The sequence below is a fragment of the Phyllostomus discolor genome, chromosome 2 (genome assembly GCF_004126475.2).
Source record: "Phyllostomus discolor isolate MPI-MPIP mPhyDis1 chromosome 2, mPhyDis1.pri.v3, whole genome shotgun sequence".
Classification (NCBI taxonomy): domain Eukaryota; kingdom Metazoa; phylum Chordata; class Mammalia; order Chiroptera; family Phyllostomidae; genus Phyllostomus; species Phyllostomus discolor.
The window spans coordinates 9,362,739-9,384,326 of record NC_040904.2 but is presented as its reverse complement, the minus strand read 5'-3'; the positions used below and the strand labels follow the sequence as shown (position 1 = coordinate 9,384,326).

Genomic DNA, 21,588 nt, shown 5'->3' with positions numbered 1-21,588 from the left:
GCGGCGTGCGAGGCGAGCCTTCAGCCCGGCTGAAGTGAGGAGCCGAGAGCCCGGCCTGCCTCGCTGCCTCAGGTCTGTCTGTCTCTGAGCCCGCTGGGAACGTCCGTGTGCACCAGGTTCTCCACCTGATGCTTAGTCATGACCCCAACCTTACCAGTCCCTGTCAGTTCCCAAACAGGGCCAGGCGCTGCAGGGCAGCGGCGCAGCACGAAATGCAGCTCAGACCCCTTGTTCATAAATCGTTAATAATTTCAGAACAGTGACAGCTGAGCCCCCAACCTGCCAACCAGGCCCCCACACTTGGAAGGCCATCTCCTACAGAGAAGCCTGGGTTTGAGGACGTGACACTGGGCCACCAGTGGGAGCACCGAGCCCCCAGGGGATGGCCTCCATGGACTAGTTCTGGAGGGATTCCCATGAAGCCGGGGTGTCCCGTTCCCCAGGGCCCACCAGGTGAGACCAGTGGTGCCAGGGCTGCACTACGCACCAGGCGGAGTGGAGGCCCGGGCCTACGTGTGTGCACATCGGCAGAGGATGTCCCCGTGAGGCTGCCCCAGGGCGTGTGGACACTGATGGGCAGGGTGCCCGTGGCATCCGGGTTCACCCTGGTCAGCTCCCCAACATGCACCCCACTGCCACCCCCACTGGCTTCTTCAACCTTCATCCATCCCTGGGTCCCCCTGGGGTGGGGCAGGCTCAGCTGCGCTGGGATCTCAGGTGGGCGGGGCCCTGAGAGTTGGGGAGGGTCCCGCTCCATTCCCTCCTCCCCTGCTCTGGGTGACGGAGCCTGTGCCTGCAGCGGGTGCCCCCTCCCAATCCTCCTCTCTGGTCCTTCCGTTTTCTGTGTGTCTCCCTGAGCAGGATCCAGCCTGCAAGCTGAGACACTCCAAGTGCATGCATGGCTCCTTCATTGTCCCTGGCATTGCTGTCCCATTGCTGCCTGGCCCATCACTGCCCGCCTGGCCTGGCCCAGCCTGGAACAGCGGCTCACCCACTCACACACACCTGCTCAGTCAAGAGGCATGGGGCACCTACCCCATGCGGGTGAGCGTCGGGGCCCTGCCAGAGCCCTGGGAGCATTAACAGAAGTGCAGCCTGTCAACACTGTCCTTGGAACATCAAGTCCACAGGTGACAGGGCTAAAGAGACCCTAGGCATCAGCTGTCCTACGTGGGCTTGCCCCTCCCCCACCCCACTCCACAGACACCACCTAAAGAGCCCCTGTGCGGGCAGAGGGGCCCAGGGGGTCTCCGGAGAGGCTGCGTGGGGCAGGTGGACTCCTAGGAGGCCAAGGGCTGGGAGTCCTGTGCTGGGACCTCTATTCCTGCTATTGCTCTCTGCCTGGACCTCCCTGGGCGGGAACAAAAGCCATATCCCAGGTCAGCATGGTCCTGCCCCCCGGCCCTGTCCTGCCTCTGGGTCACAGCAGTCACCCCGTCTGAGGCCACCGTCCTCTTGTATGTGAGTCTTGCATGTGATCCATCCCTCCACCGGAATATCCCTCTGGGACCCCATGCCTGGGAAAGTGCTCAGCATGTAGAAGATCCACAAGGAAGGTTTCCTGAATGAATGAATGAACAAACGAACGAGGTGGCATTGGAGCTGGGCTCCCAATGCTGAGAAAACAGACTGCAAAGGGAAGGAAATCTGAGCAGGGGGAACAGCCCTGCAAAGGCCCTGGGGAGGGGTGAGCTTGGCCCCCCCAAGGAACAGAGCGGCCAGGAGGAGCACAGCTGGGCAGAGGCAGAGGTGGGTAAGACCAGGCCGAAAGCGGGACCCTGGGTTTGACTCCAGGCCCCTGGGCAGCACAGGAGCGCTCCGGCAGCAGAGGGCGCTGTTCCCTTCTGGGTGTGAGCCCTGCTCACAGGCCTTTCCCTCCCATTTCCGCCAGTCCCCATCCAGCCCGCTCAGCCTACACTCCGGGTGCTAGAAACAGAGGTGCTCAGACCCCCAAAATAAACATACCCACTGGAAAGCAGGCTAACACCACACAGAAGCCACTTTAATTTTAGCGCACACGATGGCTGTGTTTACAAAGATGGGCTGTGTTTACAAGCGGTGTTGACAGCACTTGAACTTCCCGGTTCTTCTTGGCCCTCACCCAGACAGCTCCAGGGTGAGCAGGCAGGTCCCCTCTGTCCCTCTCAGAGCAGAGTCACCGTGAGCACAGGTGGGCACTCGGGGGTCCAGCAGTGCAGGAACGGAGGGGAGGGTCCGACCTCGCTGAGCCCCTGCCCTCGCCATGCCGCGAGGCCCGAGCCCTCCCGCATCAGGAGGGGAAGGTGGGCGCCTCGGCCAGTGGGCGGGACATGCTCTGGATGGCCCACTGCAGGATGCCATCGAAGGAGTGCTGCGGGACAGAGCAGAACGAGGACACGGTCCTGGCCGGAACCTCCGGGGACAGGTGGGCCTGCCCCACCCACATCTGGCCCCTTGGGCTAGGGGTACGGCTGGAGGTGCTGACCTCCTGCCAAAAGAAGGTGAGGCCCCTAACGGCCACATTTCCTTCCCAACTAATGTGGCTGCTCATCTCTGGGCAGAGAGGCCGGGCTTGGGGGCGGGGGTGAGACCCACACACAGCAGGGCTTCAGAGGTGCCCCCACCCCCAGGAAAGTCATGGCCTCCAACGCAGGCTTTGGTGGCCCAGGTGCTGGGGTTCTGCAGCCCCTGGCCCCCCATGTCCAGGCACCAGGACCACTGAGCCAGCTAGAATGGGGGTGCCTTGGGGCCCCCTTGGTGCATTTGTGCACCCTTGTGCGTAGGGGGGTCAGTGCCATGCTGGAGCCCGTTGACCAGGGTGCTTGGCGCACCCAGGGCTGGGTCTCCTAGCCCCTTCTGTGGCTTGGGTGCTGGCTGCCTTGAAGGTGGGGGTGGGCGTGGGGACAGCAGTAAAGGACAAGGTGGAGGACAGGTGCAGGCCCAGCCAGGTGATGCGTTACCTCACTCAGGAGGGACTCCAGGTCATCCCTCTGCAGGACGGGCTCGTGACCAGTAGAATCATCCCCTGCCTAAAACCCAGGAAAGGAAGGTCACCCCAACTTCCACACCCCTGCTGGGGACACTCCCATAGAAACAGGACTCCCTGCAGAGGCATCAGGGGCTGGGGGTGGGTGGCAGGTGCGAGGGCCTTAGGGATGCTGTGGGTACTTCTTTTTGGGGGTCCCTGAAAACGGAATTCTAACACCTAGGTCCTTCTGGGGGCAGTGGGTACGGGCAGGGTGAGTGAGAGTGAGCCTGGGGCTGCCGGCCCAGGGCCCTACACCTCCGCAAGCTGGCTGGCTGCCCCAAGCGCCCAGGCCTGCCTGCCTCCCCACGCTGCATGTGGCCCTCTGGGGCATGTGAGGTGACTTAGGGAACTCTGTCACTGATGGAAACGGAGGCCCAGAGAGAAAGCGCCTGTCCCAATGCCAGCCACTCGGCCATCCAACAAGCGGGACCAGCAGGCCGCTGGGCGAGGCGCCAGAGCAGGGAGCAAGGCTCCTGGTCGGGAGGGGAGAAGTCACACACGGAAACAGGTGAAATCGCCGGGTTGGTAGCTCCAAACAGCCAAATATCAGCACCTCCACCTGGGGGGTCTGATCAGCACAGGCCCTGCTGGGCACCACCAGCCCTGGGTGCTCAGAGGAGGGGCACAGCCCCAAGGTGTGCAGGAGCTTTCGGGTAAGGGTCACGTGACTATGCCTGGGGAAGCGGGGCAAAGGGAGCTGTCACTTTTCACTCCAAAATGGCATGACATCTCACAACATAACGAAAAGTTAAGAGGAAAGACCCCAGGTCTCAATAAAGGAAGCATGTTCTAGAGAGAGGCACCCCCTCCTGGGACACCCACCCCCCAAGGCTGCCTGGAGGAGGCGCTGGTGAGCTGGCTTGGGAGCACACTGTGCAGATGGGCGGGGACCAGGAGGGGGGCTTCCAGCAGGGTCTGGGCCCAGGCAGTTGTGAGTCCTGCCAGGTGGTCCTGCGAAGCGCCTGCTGGGCGGGGCCTTGTGCCGTGCCTGGGGGGCCACCTCCCACACAGCACGTCAGGGAGCTCGAGGCTCTGCTAGGAAGCAGCTTGAGCCTGGATGGGGGCAGCACACGTCACCACCCCTGGGGACCCCCAGAAATTCCTCCAAGCCCTGGAGGTGGCCGGGAAGGCGAGAGGCGCCACCCTCTGGGGACTCCTGACAGGGACACAGGGGACCCCCCAGGTTCTGAGGGAGCCCGGGAGGAAGTACCTGCCCAGGGGGCTGCGGGGCCTGGGCTGCCTTTCCTCCCGGACAGAGGAGGGTGGAGGAGTGGAGAGAGGGACTTCCCCAGGGACTCCCGGCTGCAGGAGGGGGCTGCAAAGGGTCCCTATGCAGGCCTGCTAGAGCGCTGGGGTGTGGACAGAAAGGGGTTCTATGCAAAGTAACCTCACTGGGCCATCTGATCAGAAACTCCTAACTGGGCAGGGCACGGTGGGTGGTCACAGGCAGATAACTTCTTCAGTAAAAGGCTTATCTTGGCCTTAGGCCGTACCCATTGTCTCTGTGACCACACCTTTGAACAGCACCCTTTCGGGCCCCTCCTTCTAAGGCGTGACCACCCTCCACAGAGCTAGGGGTCTTCAAAGTCCCTGATCCGCCCATGCCTCGCTTTCTCCCGCCTCGGAGGAGCCTTCCTTATGGCCCCTCCTTCACCACCAATGCAGAGGAGAATCTGTGATTCTGTGGAGGCGTTTGCTCAGTTTTTGAGATCTCGCTTCCAGGTGCATCCTGCTGGACTCGGACACTTTTATAACAATTCTGTGTGAATTTGGACTTCCTCCGTGAACGGGGTGATTACACGGGTGGGTCACCCTCGGTCGCGGCGAGTGCCCGCTCATTCCCGCTGTCGAGCCTCCTTCCGCTCGCCTTGACCCCACCCCACCCGGCGCTCTGGGGCTGGGGGAGGGGCGCCGAGGGCTAGGGGAGCTCTGGGCACAGGCGTGCATCCCACCTGCGACTTCCTAGTCACCGCTGCTTACACGAGTTTCCTTTTTACAGAGACTTAAATTATAAAAAGAGTCGGTTTTTTACAAGACACTGCATATAAATAAGAAACGCATGGTGGGGGGCGGGGTACGGTGCAAACTCGCGAAACGGACGCCAGAGCCTGCTCTGGTGATGCGCTCCCCTCGCCTGTCACCTCGCGGGTCCCCCTTCCCCACTGGGGCACTAACCTTGGCGGGCCCGGTAACCGAGCGGGCCGGGCTCGGGGCCGGCGCCCCCTCCCCCGGGGCCGGGGCAGGGTCTCCAGAACAGGATCTGCAGCGCAGGACGGCCCTGTGCGGAGTGGAAGACAGGCTTTGGGCTGCCCCGGCTGGGCCAGGAATTGTGAGGTGTAACCGGGAGTCTCTCGCGGAGCCGCCGGGGGCGCCGCTCCGCCCCCAGGCCATCACACTCACCCGGGCCGGGCGCCCGCCGGGAAGTGGCAGCGCCAGTGGAAGGCGGCGGCGCAGTGCGCGCACCGCAGCGCGTCCGTGCCGTCTCCGCACACTCCGCACCGCGCGCCGGTCGCCGGACCCTGCGGGGCAAACGGAGCCGCGTCCTGGGGCCGGGAGGGTCTCACTATGTACCATGAGTCCTCTGCCCTGACCCAGGAATGCGCCGGGGCTGGATGGCGTGGTGGGGCGCGCACACAGGAGGGGGGCGGTTTGGGGATCTAATCCCCGGGACACTGGGGCGCCTTTCACCGTTTGGGCTGCAGCCTGGAGAAACCTGGTGCTCCAACCTCGCTCCCCCTTGGTGGGTGTGAACCCCCTTTAGGACTGGTTGAGGGGTCCCTAGAATGGCACACCCCAAAATAGGCATGAGGAGCTGGGGGACCTGGGTTTTCCCCAAAATGCCATCCTACCCTATTTTACTGTCCTGCTTTTGGGAGTGGAGCATGGGGTTCTGGAACAATGAGAGAATGTCTCGCCCAAGCAGGAATCCCTCCAGAGCCCCCCCACCTTGTTCTGGGTGTTCTCCCACAGCACCCAACCCCCGTGCATCCTTCCAGCTCCCCACCTGCCCTCCCCATGGCCAGTCTGGCTGCCCCTGCCACAGGCCTCCCCCCAGCCCTGACCCCCGACCCCAGTTAGACTCCCGCCCACTTTTCCCTTCCAGTTGCTTCCCCTGCTGTCCCTCTCCTCCCACTGCAGGCTGCCCTGCAGGCCCCGAGCTCCCTGACCCCAGGACTCTGGGACCCCAGCCCCTCACCTGCTGCCCCTCAGGGCCCACAAACAGCAGGGGGCGTAGGGCAGAGGGGTCCAATACGGGCAGGGGGGCTGCCGCAGCTGGGGGCAGCAGGTGCTTGTAGGTCACAGCAGTGTCCATCCCAGATGGGGGCTCCCTGAGCAGGCCCTTCACCTCCTCTCCTGAGGACCGCAGCCCCAGGATGACCTGGAACCAGAGGGTCAGCGCTCTGAGGGGCTCCACCCAGGGCGTCACTAACTGCTGGGAACTGGGGGCTGGTGCTGGGGAAGGGTCCCCATGCCGGGTTGGAAAGGCCCAGGTGCAGCTCCAGCTCTGCGCTCCTCCACCCTCTCCCCATCTAAAGATGGGGTGCCCGGGGCCTCAGGGACCGTCAGAGCAAACATTCCATCTACACCCAGGCGTGGGTTGTATCCTTATGTCTCTGCTGCATCAGACACCGCAATATTTTGGGGTGAACATTACCAGTGGTCAGAGAGCACCCCCTGTGTTGGGCTGACAGAGGCACGGCCCCCATCCGGGCACCAAGAAACAGGCCACTGTAGGGGCCGTTGCCCAGGAGCTGGCACCCCTCAGGCCCCACTGCAGAAAGTCAGATGGACGTGGCCAGGCCACGGGGGTTGGGGGGACACATGGTTCAACGGCCGGGCAGGCCAGACCCACACAAGCGGCCAGCAGGCAAGGCTCCAGGGGGACAGAGGGCCTGGAAGCGGGCCTGCGCTTACCGAGGTTTCTGCCGGGGGCTCCTCAGCGCGGGGCTGGTCCCGCTGGGCTCTTCCCTGCAGGCAGCTGGAGCACCTCCAGGTCCCGCTGCTCAGGTGGGGTTGCCGCCGGCCAGGGGCATGCAGGGCAAGGCGGCAGGTGTGGCGGAGCCCCAGACCCAAAACTCAGGGGAGGCCCGAGTTCCTCCAAGGTACCCTTTCCTTTCACAGGTAGGGAAACGGGCCCAGGCAGGGGGCGGGCAGAGCCACACTGGAAGGACCTGCCCGGCCAGTGGACAGGAGGGCCAAGGATGCCCACTATCTACCCCTGGGGGTGGCCCTCACCTGCCGGGTCAGTGTTGCCCTGTGTGCTTCTCTGAGGAGCCACAGGAGTGCCCAACCCTCACCCCCCACAGCTGCCTGGTCCTGGCTGTCACGGGCTGGGTCTGCAGGTGGCGCTGCCCTGCACTGGGGTGTTTATACCCGTGGACCCAACAGGTTGCATGCATCAGGGAGGTGGTGACCGGCAGAAGGGAGGCGGTCAAGGGCAGGAAGGAAGAGGACAGAAGGGGATGGATGCTGAACAATGGCCTTGGCCCAACCCCGCATTTCAGTGCAGAAGCATCTGAGGCTTAGAGAGACAGGACCCGCCAAGGTCACACAGCCAGCAGGGCCAGAGGCGGGGCTACAACTCTACCCCCCCTCCCCAGGCCCTGCCTGCAGACCACCATGGCCTGTGAGCACGGGTGGTAGAGGGCGGGACTCTCCTGGTGGGGCGGGGAGGGGTGCCAGGGGATAGACCCGCCCCTGGGGTGCTGCTCTGTGACTCCTGGCATCCCTGACTTTGCTTGGGGTGGGGGTGGTCAGCTGTTCATGGGAGTTCGCCCCGGAGTGTGGAGTGAGATGGGGTGGCCGACTGCTCTTTGCCTCCAGCCTTCGCTCTGCTGAGGGGGCCTCAGGGCCCTGCTGCCCAGGCTGGGGACAGTGCAGCCACTCGGGGTGGTGGAGTGAGAGCAGCCCAGGCCCCAGCCACACGGCCCGGTGACCTGAACCAGAGCTCCCTCGAAGGCGGGCCTCACTTCCCACCCGTGGGGCACAGAGACTTCTGGGCGGCCTCCCACTCAGGGTCAGCGGGTAGAGGTGGCTGTGAAGCCAGATGGGGGTGGATGGGTGCTGCGGAGGTGACTGGCATGCCAGGCTCACCTGGGGATCTCCTGGAGCGGCGGGGACAGGCAGGCCAGGTGGAAGGCCCGCGGGCAGCCGTCACAGCAGATGAGCTCCCCTCCGTCCCGGCACACGGCACACTCGTCCTCATTCTTCTGACGCAGGAAGGGTCCACATCTTGTGGGGGCAGAGGTGGGGCCCGGCCTCCCCGAGAGCCCCCAGGACCGCCCCCTTGCAGGTCCCCTGACCTGCTCTGCTGCTGGCCAATGCCTGCTCCCCAGCCCTGCAAGACCCCTTGCATCCCTGCCACTCCAGCCCCTGCACACTCCGGGTCCTCCTCTCTTGGGAAGAACAGGCCTTTAGAAAGCCGGCTTCTCGTGGGCTCCAGGCAGCCCCTCGACTGCATGCCCCACCCCCCATGTAGTCCCTTCCTCTCAGGGCAAGGAGGTGTAGGCCCTTCCTGTTGGCCCCAGGCCCCCACGGTTCCCTCCCCCTGAGGCCTCCAGTCTGCTGGTGCCCTGGCCTGCATGGCACCAACCATACCCTCCCGGGGGTCTCCTGCCCCAGAAGCCCCCTGAACTGTCGGGCCGGGCAGCCCTCCACAGCAGTGAGCACGCTCTTTGTGACAACCCTCCTGGGCCCCGCCGGTGGGGCTGGGCATGGAGCCCGCTCACCCCTGGGTGCCAGGGCCCAGACAGTGCCCGGTGTGGAGGGGTGGGGACCTCTGTGGGATTCTGCCTCCTTTCGGTGCTGGAAGGGAGCCCAAGCCTGGGCATGGCACTTGGGCTGCCAGCAGGGGTCGCTGCACCAGCCGTGGGCCAGCTGTGCGATGAGGGGCAGCTGGCACCTGGACCAAGCGCTGTGGTTTGAAAAGCCCGGAAAGCCTTTCTCTGACTTATTTGAATTTTTACAATTGTATGTTATCAGAAGAAAAGATAGTGTTGAAGAAAAAGAGCCCTGTCCCAGAAATGGGAGCTTAGGCCTTGTCCTGTGGCCACTGGGGTGAGTGCCCTGTGACCACTGGGGCAGCTCCCCCGCACCCCCCCCCCCCCCCGCCTCATCTGGGAGTTACCTGGTGGGGCTGGGGCTCGCTGGGGAGGGCAGCAGGGGCCGGGACCCTGCCCTGCTGGCTGGCCCTCGGATCCCCTCCAGCCTGCCAGGGAGAAGATAGGGTCGCCAGTGGAGGGGCGCACCGGGGCAGGGAGCCTCCACCTGCAGGCAGAGCTCCTGACCCAGAGGCCATGCTGCTGCCATCGTGTGTCCCTGGGGCGGGCGCCACAGTGCCTCCCCAGGGGCGGCCGGGCAGCGCTTACAGGGGCAGCAACCTGGGTCCCCTTGGCCCGGACCAGGGTCTTCAGGCCACTGCTGCTGCGGGCTTTGCTCTTCGCTGCGCCTGGGTCTTCAAACTTGCTGGGGGTATAAACCCCCCCAACCTGGATGCACTTCTGGGTGCCACCTGGGGGGAGAGGCTGAGTGGCCCAGCTGCCTGCCACACTGCAGGGACCCCGCTTAGCTGCCAGTGGGGCAGAGAGGCCGTGAGCTGTGCGGCTGGATGCCGCTGCTCCCCCACGTGCCCCAGTCAGGTCTGGGGCCGGGGTCCTGGGCCCAGGAGGTTGGCTGCTGGGGAACTGTGCTGCCGGTCCCCCAAGTCCACGTGCACCTGGAAAGCTGGTGCGGGGCTTTGTCCGGAAATAGGGTCTCTGCAGGTGTAATTGGTTAAAATGGGCCCGCGCTGGCCCCGTGTGCAATGACAGGTATCCTTGTCAGAGAGGAAAGGACACAGAGAGACCGAGGAAGGGGGCCCAGAGGTTTCCAGGTTGGCTTGTCCGGGAGTCCCTCCCCCATGGGGAGCCCTCAGTGCCCCCCACCACCCCCTCCACCACCCCTCCGGAAATAGCAGAACCCCCCGGGGATGCTGGCTGCCTCGTCCCCGGTCCTGCCTGCCCCGGGGCCACCGGAGAGCTAAGCAGGGATGTGGATCCCATGGACCAGCGCGTCTACCTGACTCAAACACCTGCTGGATGAGGATCCCCTCCACGGCCCCACAGGTGCCTGGGGCGTCCCCAGACGATACGGCCACGGCCCTCTGAACCGACGCCGATATGGTCTGAATCCCTGGGGGAGGGGGCACCAGAGGGGGGCCGTCAGCTGGGGAGACAGCCCGAGCACCTGCTCCAGGCGGTACGTGAGGAGCAGGAGGCGCCTGGGGCCGGAGTCCTCCTTCTTGCCTTCAGCTCCGGGCAGGTCTCCGAGGGGGCCCCGCCCCTCCACACAGACAGTGTGTGAGTGTGTGTGTGAGTGTGTGTGTGTGTGACACTAATGTGAGGGACAACTGAACACAGCAGCCAGGAATGAACAGGGACCCGGGGACATAGCCCCGGCCGTGCTGGGAGGCAGGCAGACCACCCAGGGCCTAAACCTGGGTCAGCACCAGGTGCCCACAGGGGTCTCTGGGCTCCCATTTCTGGGGCAGGGAGGGCCAGGCTGCATCCAGCCAAGAGACCAAGGAGGACTCTCTGGAGGAAGGGACGCTGAGCTGGCTCTAAAGGGCAGGAGGCAGGGCCTGGGGCGCGCCCTCTTTCCCAGATGCGGCTTCGGGGTGACATGCCAGGCCAGCGTGGTCCCGGGTCCCAGGACAGGCCCTCAGAGGACAGCCCCGCCCCCCTCCGCCAAGCCCCCTGAGCCTGGCCCCGGAGCAGAGACGCTGGGGCCTGCTCACCATTCCCCAGCGGCAGGCGCTGTGGTTCCGCGGCGCTCTCCTGCTTCTTGTGGGGCTTGGCCTTCGCCTGGGAGCCTGTAGGGGGAGCTGCAGCATTCAGCCGGCTCTCCACTCCCAGAGGCCAACTGGCAGGCAGGGCGTAGAGCACAGAGTGGGGGCGGGGACCGGGGGCGGGGCGTCTTCCAACTGGGTTCCCTTTCTCTCCACGTCAGTGAAAAGGAAGTGACACCCGCCTGCCTACTTCATGAGCACTGGGGCAACCTCCAATGTGTCCACTAAGCACCCAAAGGGGACCTTTCCTGACCCCCTCCCCCGCCACGCTGGCTCCTGCTGATCCATTGGGACAGAGGCTCCCAGAGCCGGGGGGTGTCAGGCTCCCAGGGGGATCTGTGGCCAGACCTGCTCCTCAGACTGCACACCTGGGCTGGAGGTGCCCCTTGGGGACAGGGCTACCGACAACGGGGCAGTCCGGGGCTCCTCCGGGGCCTTCCTCTTGGTGGGGGGTTTGGGCATTGGCGCAGTGGCCTTGGGGCCAGCTGGGGGCTTCCTCCCCTTCCGGGGCTGGCTGAGGTCCACATCTGCAAGGCGTGGGTGGAAGTGGTAGCTGAAGCCCAGAACTGTCCCCCAGGCAAGGAGGGCAAGGGGCCTGAGGCCTTCGCCTGTGGGGACTCAAGGTGGCCCTGGGTCATGCCCGGAGTCTCCTTAACCCCCACCCTCTTCCGTCTTACAGGTCCCACTGGAGCTCAGCAATGGGACTCAGGAGCCTCAGCCCGCCCCCCCCCACGGGACCCCAGGGCCCCGCCCAGCGCCCCGGCCCAGCAACCCCACCTTTGGGAAAGCTGTCTAGGACGGGCTGCAGCCGGGCATATCTCTCCAGGTTGTAGTCCTTGAAGAGAACTCTCCAGAAGTCCAGGATCACAGCCGCGTCTTGGGTCAGGAGCCAGGAGAGCAGCGAGTAGAAGGCCTGCGGGCAGCCCTCCGTGTCTTTCAGACGCAGCGTCTCCTGAAGCAAGAGCAGGCTGTGGGGGCCCTGCCCGTGCCTCCCTGTACCCCCTTTTCTCCCACCTCCACTGTGGGACCAGAGGGTGGCCGCCAGCCCAGAGGAGGCTGCTGCCCCCCCCCCTGCCCCCCCCTGCCCCCCGCCAGGCACTGTGTCCATTCCTCGGCTCGGGGCAAGCTTGAGGATGGCATGGGGGTGTTGGGGTGAGGGGTCCCCACTTGGAACACATCTTAGGGGACCATGCCCCTGACTTGAACACAGGCTTGGGGAGGGCTGAGAGGGGGGCTTTGGGGATCCGCTTTGGGGTCACAAATGGAACGAATCCTGGAGACAATCCCCCAGGCTGGTGGCTGGGGCTGGAGCAGGCTAGGGCATTGGGGGCAGGGGCCAGCCTCTAACTTGTTCTGGGGACCTTGGATCTGGCTCCTGGGCAGGGAAGGGGGTGGCTGGGGGCGAGGGGAGTGGCGCCTTAGAAGCGGAGGAGTGGGGAGCGCGGAGGAGGCGGTCTGCCTGGAACTACTCTCTCTTCCCCAGCGCTAACCCCAGCTCCTGGGCGCGGGGTGCGGGAAAGGCTAGGAGCCCGTGGGTTCCGGGTCGGCGCCCACCTGGAGCTTGTCCTCCGGGACCACGTCGTGGTCGGCTAGCGCGTGCAGCAGCGGGAAGGCACTGTCCACGGCCACAGCGATCTCGGTGCGGTGCCGCTTCAGCAGGCGGCGCAGCGCCGCGTCTCCGCCGCGGGCCTCGCCTGCCATCGCGGGGTCCGGGGAGCGAGCCTGGGGTCCCGCGGCCACGGGGTACCAGCGGGCTTGGGAAATGCCTGGGCCGTGTCTGCTCAGGCTCTGGCAGCCGCGCCGAGCACCAGGGCGGACACACCTGGGCGGGCACCGCTGTGGGGCTGAGCGCTGGGGCCGCTGGGGCCCGGTTATACCCGACTCCCCACGGAAAGAGCAAAGGCTGCGCTGCCCCAAAGCCAATCAGGGCCCGGGGCGCTTCCGGAGGGGCAGGCCTGGAAACTTCCCTGTAACTGAGTGAGTGAGAGTGGTCCCGCCGCCCGCCGGCCCCAACTCTGCCCCTGCCAGCAGCCTGCCGGCCTTTCTTCCCCTTGCCAAGGAAGCTTCTGGATCAACCTGCCCAGGCCCCTGTGCGCTCACGTGGGCCCGGCCTCAGGAAAGCAGAGCCGCTCCACCTCAGGTCTAAGGGCACCTGCTGGGCCAGCACACTCCCAAAATCCCACACGAGGGCACCCAGGAGTGCCCGGGAACCGTGGCCTTTGGGGTGACCAGTGACCATGGCCTCCAGTAGCTGGGCGTCACCCTCTCGTGAGCACCCTCCTCCTCCATCGCCACTCCTGCGCCCAGCGGCTTATCTCCCACCCCACCCCCCCATCAGCTGAGAGGCCACCGAGGGGCCATTGGCCGTGAGACCTGGTTCCAGGGGAAGTAAAAGCTGCCAGTAAGATCCGTCCTCACTCCACTTTTTCAAAGCCACGAACCCTTGGCAGGTGCCCCCATGTGCTCCAGCCGAGCCTGACCGCCGAGGGCGTCCCCCAGCCCTGTGCTTGGAGATGAGCAAAGAGGCTCCCGTAGAATTCTGGACTTTCCACCAGGTGGGGCTTTCCAGGACAGCGCCTTTCTGCAGGTGACCTGGAGCTGCCAGGACGTGTGAAGGTGGCCTGTGTGACCCACAGAGGGAGCAAGGGTCTGAGGCCAGGAGCGGGGCCACTCCTTGGAGGCTCACCTCCAAGGGAGGTGAGCCTCAGGCCCCCTGTGAGGCACCGGGGGCAGCGATGCCAGCTGCTTGTCGGGCCTCCCCCAGGCCCCGGTCCTCCCCTGCAAGGGGGCAGGCGCAGCAGCTCCTCCCCTGGTGGTGCCTCAGTAGGTCCGACACTGAGCTGCCGTGCAACCCCGCAGTCCCACTCCCAGGTGGGGTGTACACCCAGCCAAAAACGTGTGCAAAATACGGTGCACCCATGTGCACAGCGGCACTCTCACAGCAGCCACGGAGGCGTGGAGAACAACCCAAATGTCCATCCACAGGAGGATGGATGAGTAACATGTGTTCGGTCATGCAATAGAACACGTTCAGCCATAAACAAGGTGACATTTTAATACATGCTACAACATGGGTGAACCTTGAAACCATTAGGCTGAGCAAAGTCAGATATAAAAGGTAACATAATGTATCACCCCATTTATATGAAACACCCAGGATGGGCGAATCCATAGAGACAGAAAGCACATTGTTGGTTTCCAGGCCCTGGGGCGGGGGCGGGGTGGCCGCCTGCCTGGTGAGTGTGCAGTTTCCACTGGGGTGATGCAAACGTGTTGGAAAGAGAGGGGGTGGTTGCGCAACCTTGCGATGTGCCAATTGCTGCTGAATTTCAAACTTCCTAATTGTTAAAATGGGAAATTTTATGTTATGTGTATTTTGCCACAATAAAATTACTTCATTTAAGAAATCAGTTGGGCCTATTTTTGTGGGTCTATTTCTGGCTTCTTGATTCTGTTCCGTCAATGTATGCGTCCATCCATCCACTTCCAGTTTTATGGAAGGAATCTTTGTGGTTTTGTGCAAAGACAGCCATGCCTTCTGTCAGTAGGAGCGTTTCGTGTCTTCTCTTCCCATCTGTGTCTCTTGTCCCCTTTTCCAGCCTTATTGTCACGGCGAGAACTTCGGTACCACGTTGAATAAAAGTAGTGTGCGTGGGTATTCTGGTCTTGTTCCTGATCTTTGGGGGGAAGCTGTAGGTGTTTTGTGGATGTTCTTCATCAAGTTTAGGAAGTCCCTTTCTATTCCTATATTTGTGAGAGTTTTTATCCTAATGGGTGTTGCATTTTGTCAGATGCTTTTCGGTTGATACGATCACGTGATTTTTCTCCTTTAGCCTCTCAATATGGTCGGCGGCACGGACTGACTTTTGAATGTGGAGCCAGCCTCGCATCCCTGGAACAAAGCCCACTGGGTCCTGGCGTATCACTCTTCTCATACACTGTTGCATTTAACTAGGAATTTGTCAAGGACTAGGAATTTTTGCGTCTATATTCACAAGGTATATTGGCCTGTGGGGTTTTATTTTTGTTTGTTTGCTTGCTTGTTTTGTGACACCATGCAGGGATTTCAGGGGGACTTCCAGGTCCAGAATCCCAGGGAGGTCTGGCTGAAGGTGTCAGCCTGGAGGTCAGCGGGTAGTTGATGCACTTCAAACCCTGAAGTTGGAGTACGAGAGAGCAGGTGGGAAAGGTGAACCTTCCCGTGGCTGCTCCACCCCTGAGATACAGGGCGACTGGGGAAGGGCATGCAGACGCCAGCCAGAAAGCGCTCGGGAGACCAAGACACTCGGCGGTGTCTCAGCGGCCATGTCCTGTGAGCGCTGAGGCCGACCTTCAGCTGAGTCAGTTGGAGGCCACTGGTGAGGCTGGGGGGTGGGGTGGGTTCAGGAGAGCGGGGGGAGGGCGGTGAAGATGTCAGGTGCACGCCCCCTGCAGAGAGGTGCCCTGAAATGGGGAGCAGCACTGGGGGAACTCCTAACACATGTTTTTTCCCCAGGGTGGAGGGGACCCAGGACCAAGGGGGAATTACCTGCTGGAGGAGAGGGAGGGCCGTGAGCCATGGCCTTGCATGGCCCCACGCTGGCCCCCAACCACAATTTTGCAAAATAGATTTTATTTTTTATTCTTTTTAAAATGAAGTACGGAGAGTTCCCATGCACCTCCCCCCCCCCGCCCCCACACATGCACGCACAGCCTCCCCCACTATCAGCATCCCCAGCGGGTGGTGCGCCTGTTACAGCAAGATGGACCCGCCTGACACCATCATCACTCAGGGTCCACAGTTTCCACAAGGACTCCCGCCCGGGGGTGTGCGTCCTGCGGCTTCGGACAAAGGTGTGATGGCCTGCATCCGCCACCACAGTGTCATACAGAGTCGTTTCACTGCCCAACAGTCCTGCGCTCTGCCTAGTGACCCCGCCCCCTCCTCAACCCCGATGCTTTTCTCTGTCTCTGTAGCTTTGCCTTTCCCAGAATGCTGTATTGTGAGAACCAGATCGTTCGTAGTCTTTTTAGATCGGCTTTGTTCACTTAGTCGTTTTCCTTTAAGGTTCTTCCCTGGCTTTCCACAGCGTCCTAGCTCATTTTTTAGCCCTGAGTAACGTTCCATTGTCTGGACGGGCCACAGTGTGCTTATCCACCCACCTTCTACAGGACGTGCTGGTTGCTTTACCATCAACATTTAAAAAGATGTTATTTATTTATTTTTAGAGAGAGGGGAAGAGAGGGAGAAAGAGAGGGAGAAAAACATCAATGTGTGGTTGCCTCTCACATGCGCCCCTGCTGCGGACCAGGCCCACAACCCAGGCATGTGTCCCAACTGGGAATCGAACCAGCAAACCTTTGGTTCACAGACCAGCACTCAATCCACTGAGCCGCACCAGCCAGGGCATTTATCACTGATGTTTTACACTTAGTCTTATGGTCTGCCTCAAACTGACCTCTGTGCGTGGTGAGAAGCGGGCAGGGGTTGAGGGTCACCGTGTGCACGTGGGTGTCCAGTGGTCCCGGCACTGTTTGTTGAAAAGACTGTCCTTCCCCCACCGCACGGCGTTTTCTCCTTTGTCAAAGACGGGCTGTCCTTGGGTGTGAGGGGCTGGCTCTCTGCTCTCTCCGTGGGTCCACGCATCTGTCCCTCACTGCTCCGAGCTGTCCTGGTGCCCTCTACTCCTCAGCCAGGCTGAGCGTGGGCTCCCCCCTTGCCTGCGTCCCTGACAGGCCTCTGCATGCCCCCAGGAGGCTGGGATCGCCCAGACGACTTGTGGGCCAGCACCACAGGCCCGCCTGAGCCCCTCACGGGGACTTCCTCACGGCTCCGCACTCAGAGCCCGTGGTCGCCTTGGCCCTGGCTGGTCTGCAGCGGCCCCCCTCCATGTCCAGCACCCAGGGCCAGGTCAAGGTTGAGGGCAAGCCTCCGCCAAACATCCCAGGGGAAGGGGGCCGGCAGGTTGGAGGGCCACCACCCTGACGGGCTCCCCATTATTCTGCCTTTTCTCACCCCGGGACGCCTGCGTGGAGGTCCAGGAGGACCTCGCAGGGCAGAGGCCCCTCCACGCCCTTCCCCTGCCAGGCCAGTGCCCAGCCTGGAGCTTTCCCGGCCAGCCTCTGCCCTCCGTGGCCTCCCCACTGCCCGGGCCTTCACCCGGAGCTGAGGCGGTGGCCAGTGGGGCACCAGGAGGACACCCGTCTGCCCCCCACTGTGGCCCAGTCAGCCCTGGGACAAATACTAAAGAGCTGAAAAAGAAACAGAGAAGAGAGATTTTATTTTCATAAAAGTTTGACTTCACAGCCCCACAGCGACAGGGGCTGGGACGCAACATCACTGTCAACTTTGCAACTTTGAAAACTGAAAGGTGCAGCCTGTACACAGATAAAACTGGCCTCACAGATGCACAGCATCAAAATGAATGTTTATGAGCGCGCCCTAGGGAGCATGTCTGAGTAAGTGGGCCTGGGAGACCACAGGTTAAATACGGTAAGCAGATGTGTCGTCGGTATTCTTGGACACTTTCATGCCGTGATGGCGCCTTGAACACACATGTCCAGACAGCAGACCTGCAGCCCTGGCCCCAAGGCTCCCCTGCAGCCGCTATGGCTTGGGTGCTGTCGGGAAGGGCGCGGGGCTCATGTCTTCAGGGATGATGAGGCAGTTGCCTGTGTTGGCCAGGAGAGGGAGCTGTTTGGCCATATCAGCGGTGGCGCCTGCCCCCGTGTTTGTGCTCACAGGGCACGGGTCTGATCGTTTTCCACTCACGTCTTTGTCACGGTCACAGAGGAGTCTCGTCTGAGGCCAGCTCTGTCAGGCTGTTGACATCCCCCAGGAGCACATGCGTGCCCCGATGTCAGCAGCTGCCTCCCCTCTCCACACTGAAAGCACGGACTTCACCAGCGTTCAGGAGAGCAGGCTGGGTGTGGGGAGGGGAGGGGCGGCAGACAGGAGGACGAGGGCCAGGGGTGGCCCCGAGTGACCAGCGGGTCACCACTCTGCAGTCCTGGCGAGGTCAGGACCAGCGAAAGGGCCAGTTTCACTTTCACTCCAACAGCTCTGTCTTCAGGAGAAGAATGAATGTTCATTCATTCACTCATTCATTCATTCACCTATGAAAGAATTACAATCCGAAATAGAACCAGAGGAGGCAAACTGGAGAATCTCAGAGAGACAAAACCGAGGACGAAGAGGCTGCCTTCCCGTAAATACCGGATCTGCAACCGACTGATAGTGCTGGAATTCTCCTGGATGTTGCGGGAAGGGGTTTGGCAGAGGCACCTGGTATCACCTGGGGAAGAGCTGCCGGAGGCGGGGACGGGAGGTGACTCAGGGGGAGCCGGGCCGGGCTGGGCTGGGTTTGTTTTCTTGTCTGTGTTGCTTTGTCTGACGGGAAGTTCTCCAGGCTGGTCTTCGTGGTTTTAACTTTAACTCGCTCTGACTGGTTCTCCGTCCTTACGTCCCATGCCCGGAGATGCAGCCTGCCCCAAGCCCTCAGGGACCTGGCCTGCAGCTTGCTCTTCTTCCCTCTGCCCTTTTTGAGTAAATTCCTCTTACTGAGCTTGCCTCCATTTACCTCTTTTTAAGGTCAAAAACCCCAGGGAACAACAGAAAATATCACGACTCCCCACACCCTCTCACTAGGTGGTCAGGTGACTTGACCACTGAAACAGGGAGGGGGTTACCCTGTTCCCTGCCCTGGCGGTGGTGGTGGCCTCATATTCCGGACGGAGGAGGGTAGGGTCCCACCAGTCCCTCTGCCCCAGGGGGACTCTGGGGCCTCTGAGCCTGGGTTGGTTGCTGCTGCAGCGCACCCAGCCCTGCCTGCCGCCTTTTCAGGATGCTGGCCCCCACTGTCCCCTTGGCAGACATGTGCTCTCCCTGGTCCACCAGCTGCCAAGTGCCTCTCTGCCTCACTTGCTGGAAAATCCTCTCCAGCACCTGGTGTGTGACCCAGGGACCCTCCCGTCCCTCTGGGGGACACTACGGGAATGCAAAGAACAGCGTGAGAGCTGAGGTAAGGGGGGTGTCTGTCACCATGGTGAGGACACAAGTGTGACCCTGGCAGGTCGAGCTGGTTGGAGCCCTGCATGGCCACGCTCAGACCCAGCTAGGCTTCCGCCAGCCTCTGAACCCAGCCGGGACTGAGCTGTGGGTCACCCTGCCAGGCCAGGAGGTGCTTTATCACATGCCCACCATGGCTCTGAGCGGGTGGGGGCTTAGCAGGGAGTGTCAGTGGGTCCTAACAGCTCCCACACCAGCCCCGAGGATGCCCTGGCCACAGGAAGGCAGGGGTCCACCCTGGAGGCAGAGGTACCGCCATCCTGGGGTGTAGATGCTGCTGGGCTGCTGGCCAGGGCAGGTGGGGGAGGGCTCAGCACAGCAGGAGGCTCCATGGAGGTGGAGAAGCTGTGTCAGGTCTCACCCAGTGCTCCCAGCCGGGACTTTCCCTTGTGTGATCTCAGGGCTTGCGGTGAGGACAGGCGGCCCGAAGTCCACCTGGGCCCTGCACCAGCCGCCAGCAAAGCAGCCTGAGCTGATTCTGCAGGTGGCCCTGGGAATTGAGCCGGTCCCCAAGAGGTCAGCTCCTCTGAGTGCTGTTTACTGACCACCGGGGCCTTCCCCCTGCCCCCACGCTAGTCGACACTGGTCTCTGCCAAAAGGCAGTGGGACACACAGGGACACAGAGGCTCCAACGGGAAGGCACCTGCATGGGAGCCTCCTGGGACCACACCAGCGCTTGTCCACCCACCCTGGGCGGGACCCTCCACGAGCCCCAACATCCACACACCAGGGCCGGACGTTCCTGCCTGCCAGGACGCCCGCTCTGCTGTATGGGTCCATCGGTGAGAAGACCATCCCCGTGTGAAGCTGTCATGGGCCCTCGAGCACCCACATTCCCTTGCTGTCATCAGTAGCAACACAGACGGGTGGGGCACGGGCTGGGATGTGACCCTGGAGTCAGGGGACAGATGAGCTTGTACGCCAATTGCACCTACTCCTTGTAATCATTTTTAATTTGGCGTTAAAAAAACATAAACGAAACAAAAGGAGGGGGAAGCAATTAAGACAAATTTACTCCAACGTGAGGAGAAAGAGCCCACCGCCGTCATCAGCATTCTCTCAACGGCGGCACAGGGAAACACGGCGCTTGCCTCCTCCCACAACCATGTTACGGGGTCCCACGAAGCTACAGAACAACCACCATCAAACCACTGCAACCTGCTGGGTGGACGTCCTACAACTAGGGGGTTAAAGGGGAAGCCACGCGGAGACTGGTGGCAGGGAGGAGACACAAATGAGCTGGTCCCACACCCACGTGCGGTGGATAAAAATCAGGAGGAATATCTCAGCTGTGGGGGGCCCCCCTGAGGTGCAAGGGTCCCAGCCCCACACCAGGCCCCCCCACGCCAAGGCTCCCATGCCAGGAATGGAAGTCCCTGTAACCTCTGGCTGCAAAACCAGTGGGGATTGACGCTGAGGGAGAGGGAGTCATAGGCAGTTCCTCTTAAAGGGCTCATGCACGGACCTACTCGGACTCCCTCCCTCCCTCTGAGCTCCAGCGCTGGGGCAGCAGCTTCAAGGTACCAGAGACATGTAGGGGATTTGGCTTCAGGGCGAGAGCTGGGGCACGGCTTTCTCCCAGACAGAAGTGCTGGCAGAGGCCACTGTTCCTCTGATGAGTCCTCTTCCCCGACAGAACTGGCAGGTGGGTGCCATATCTGAGACTCCATCAGCCTGACTCACACCCTGTTCGCCCCACCCCACTGATTTCCTGAGACCCCATCCCATCCAATTCGCGGGCCCACCCAAGCTGTTTCCAGTGGCTCTTCCATACAAATGGCTTGTGTTGGTTCATGCTTCAGATTTTCCTAAAATTGCTCAAAAAGGCAGCATCTAGCCTCAGCACACCTGGCACCTATTATTAAGTAGCCCCAGGCCTGACGCTAGCGGCAGCCTGCCTGGGTTCTCAGCTTGGTCTCACCTGGGCGCCTCCAAGCCCAGCACAAGTGGCAGCCATCTGCAGATCGCTTTGTAGCTCACGCTGGGTGGCCCAGGGCGGGTGGGGAGGCTCAGCACAGCAGGAGGCTCTGTGGAGGTGGAGAAGCTGTGTTAGGTCTCACCCCGTGCTCCTGGCCAGGACTCTCCCACGTGTGATCTCAGGGCTTGCAGCGAGGACAGGCGGCCCGAAGTCCACCTGGGCCCAGCACCAGCGGCCAGCAAAGCAGCCTGAGCATCTCAGGGTCTGATTCTGCAGGGGACCCTGGGAACTGAGCCGGTCTCTAAGAGACCAGCTCCTCTGAGGGCTGTTTACTGACCACCAGTGCCTCCCCCTGCCCCCACCTCCTGGAAGGCCTCAGAGACAGCTCACCCAGTGGACAGCTTCAGACCACATCGAGATGTCACTGCCCAACCTCCTCTGCAAAGGACACACTCAAGGGGTGGACTCAGTAGGCACCAGAGCCCCACTGAAGTAAGTCCTGCTCTTTGGGGTGGGCCCCTACACAGTTGACCCTCCACGGTGGTCAGAGGTCGGTGGACAGTAGTCTCAGCCAGTCCTTGCAGCTGACCAGCCTGGGTAAATCCCTTCCATGATGTGCCAACAGCAATCAAGGCTCCACTACAAAAGAAGGGTGTACTCAACCCACACTGTGGGTGCACCTCGAATACCCAGCTCAGGTATAGGGGAGGCTGTGCCACTAAACCCTACAGGACACCTGCTACATAAGGCTACTCTTCCCGGCCTGGGAGACATGGCAGCTCTACCTAATA

At 62.2% G+C, this 21,588-nt stretch overlaps 1 protein-coding gene across 1 annotated transcript; it reads right to left on the bottom strand.

Moving 5' to 3' along the window:
• Positions 1 to 1,973: 1,973 nt before the first annotated feature.
• On the bottom strand, positions 1,974 to 12,582 carry AIRE (autoimmune regulator). Its single transcript, XM_028505325.2, has 14 exons — positions 12,387 to 12,582; positions 11,610 to 11,784; positions 11,201 to 11,359; positions 10,782 to 10,856; positions 10,064 to 10,177; positions 9,376 to 9,518; positions 9,135 to 9,215; positions 8,102 to 8,217; positions 6,923 to 7,007; positions 6,204 to 6,386; positions 5,408 to 5,526; positions 5,183 to 5,285; positions 2,940 to 3,008; positions 1,974 to 2,350 (listed from the first exon to the last, which is right to left on the bottom strand). Exons 1-14 carry the CDS (start codon positions 12,531 to 12,533, stop codon positions 2,270 to 2,272), a joined length of 1,650 nt encoding a protein of 549 aa, XP_028361126.1. The 5' UTR covers positions 12,534 to 12,582; the 3' UTR covers positions 1,974 to 2,269.
• Between the last annotated feature and the right edge of the window lie 9,006 nt (positions 12,583 to 21,588).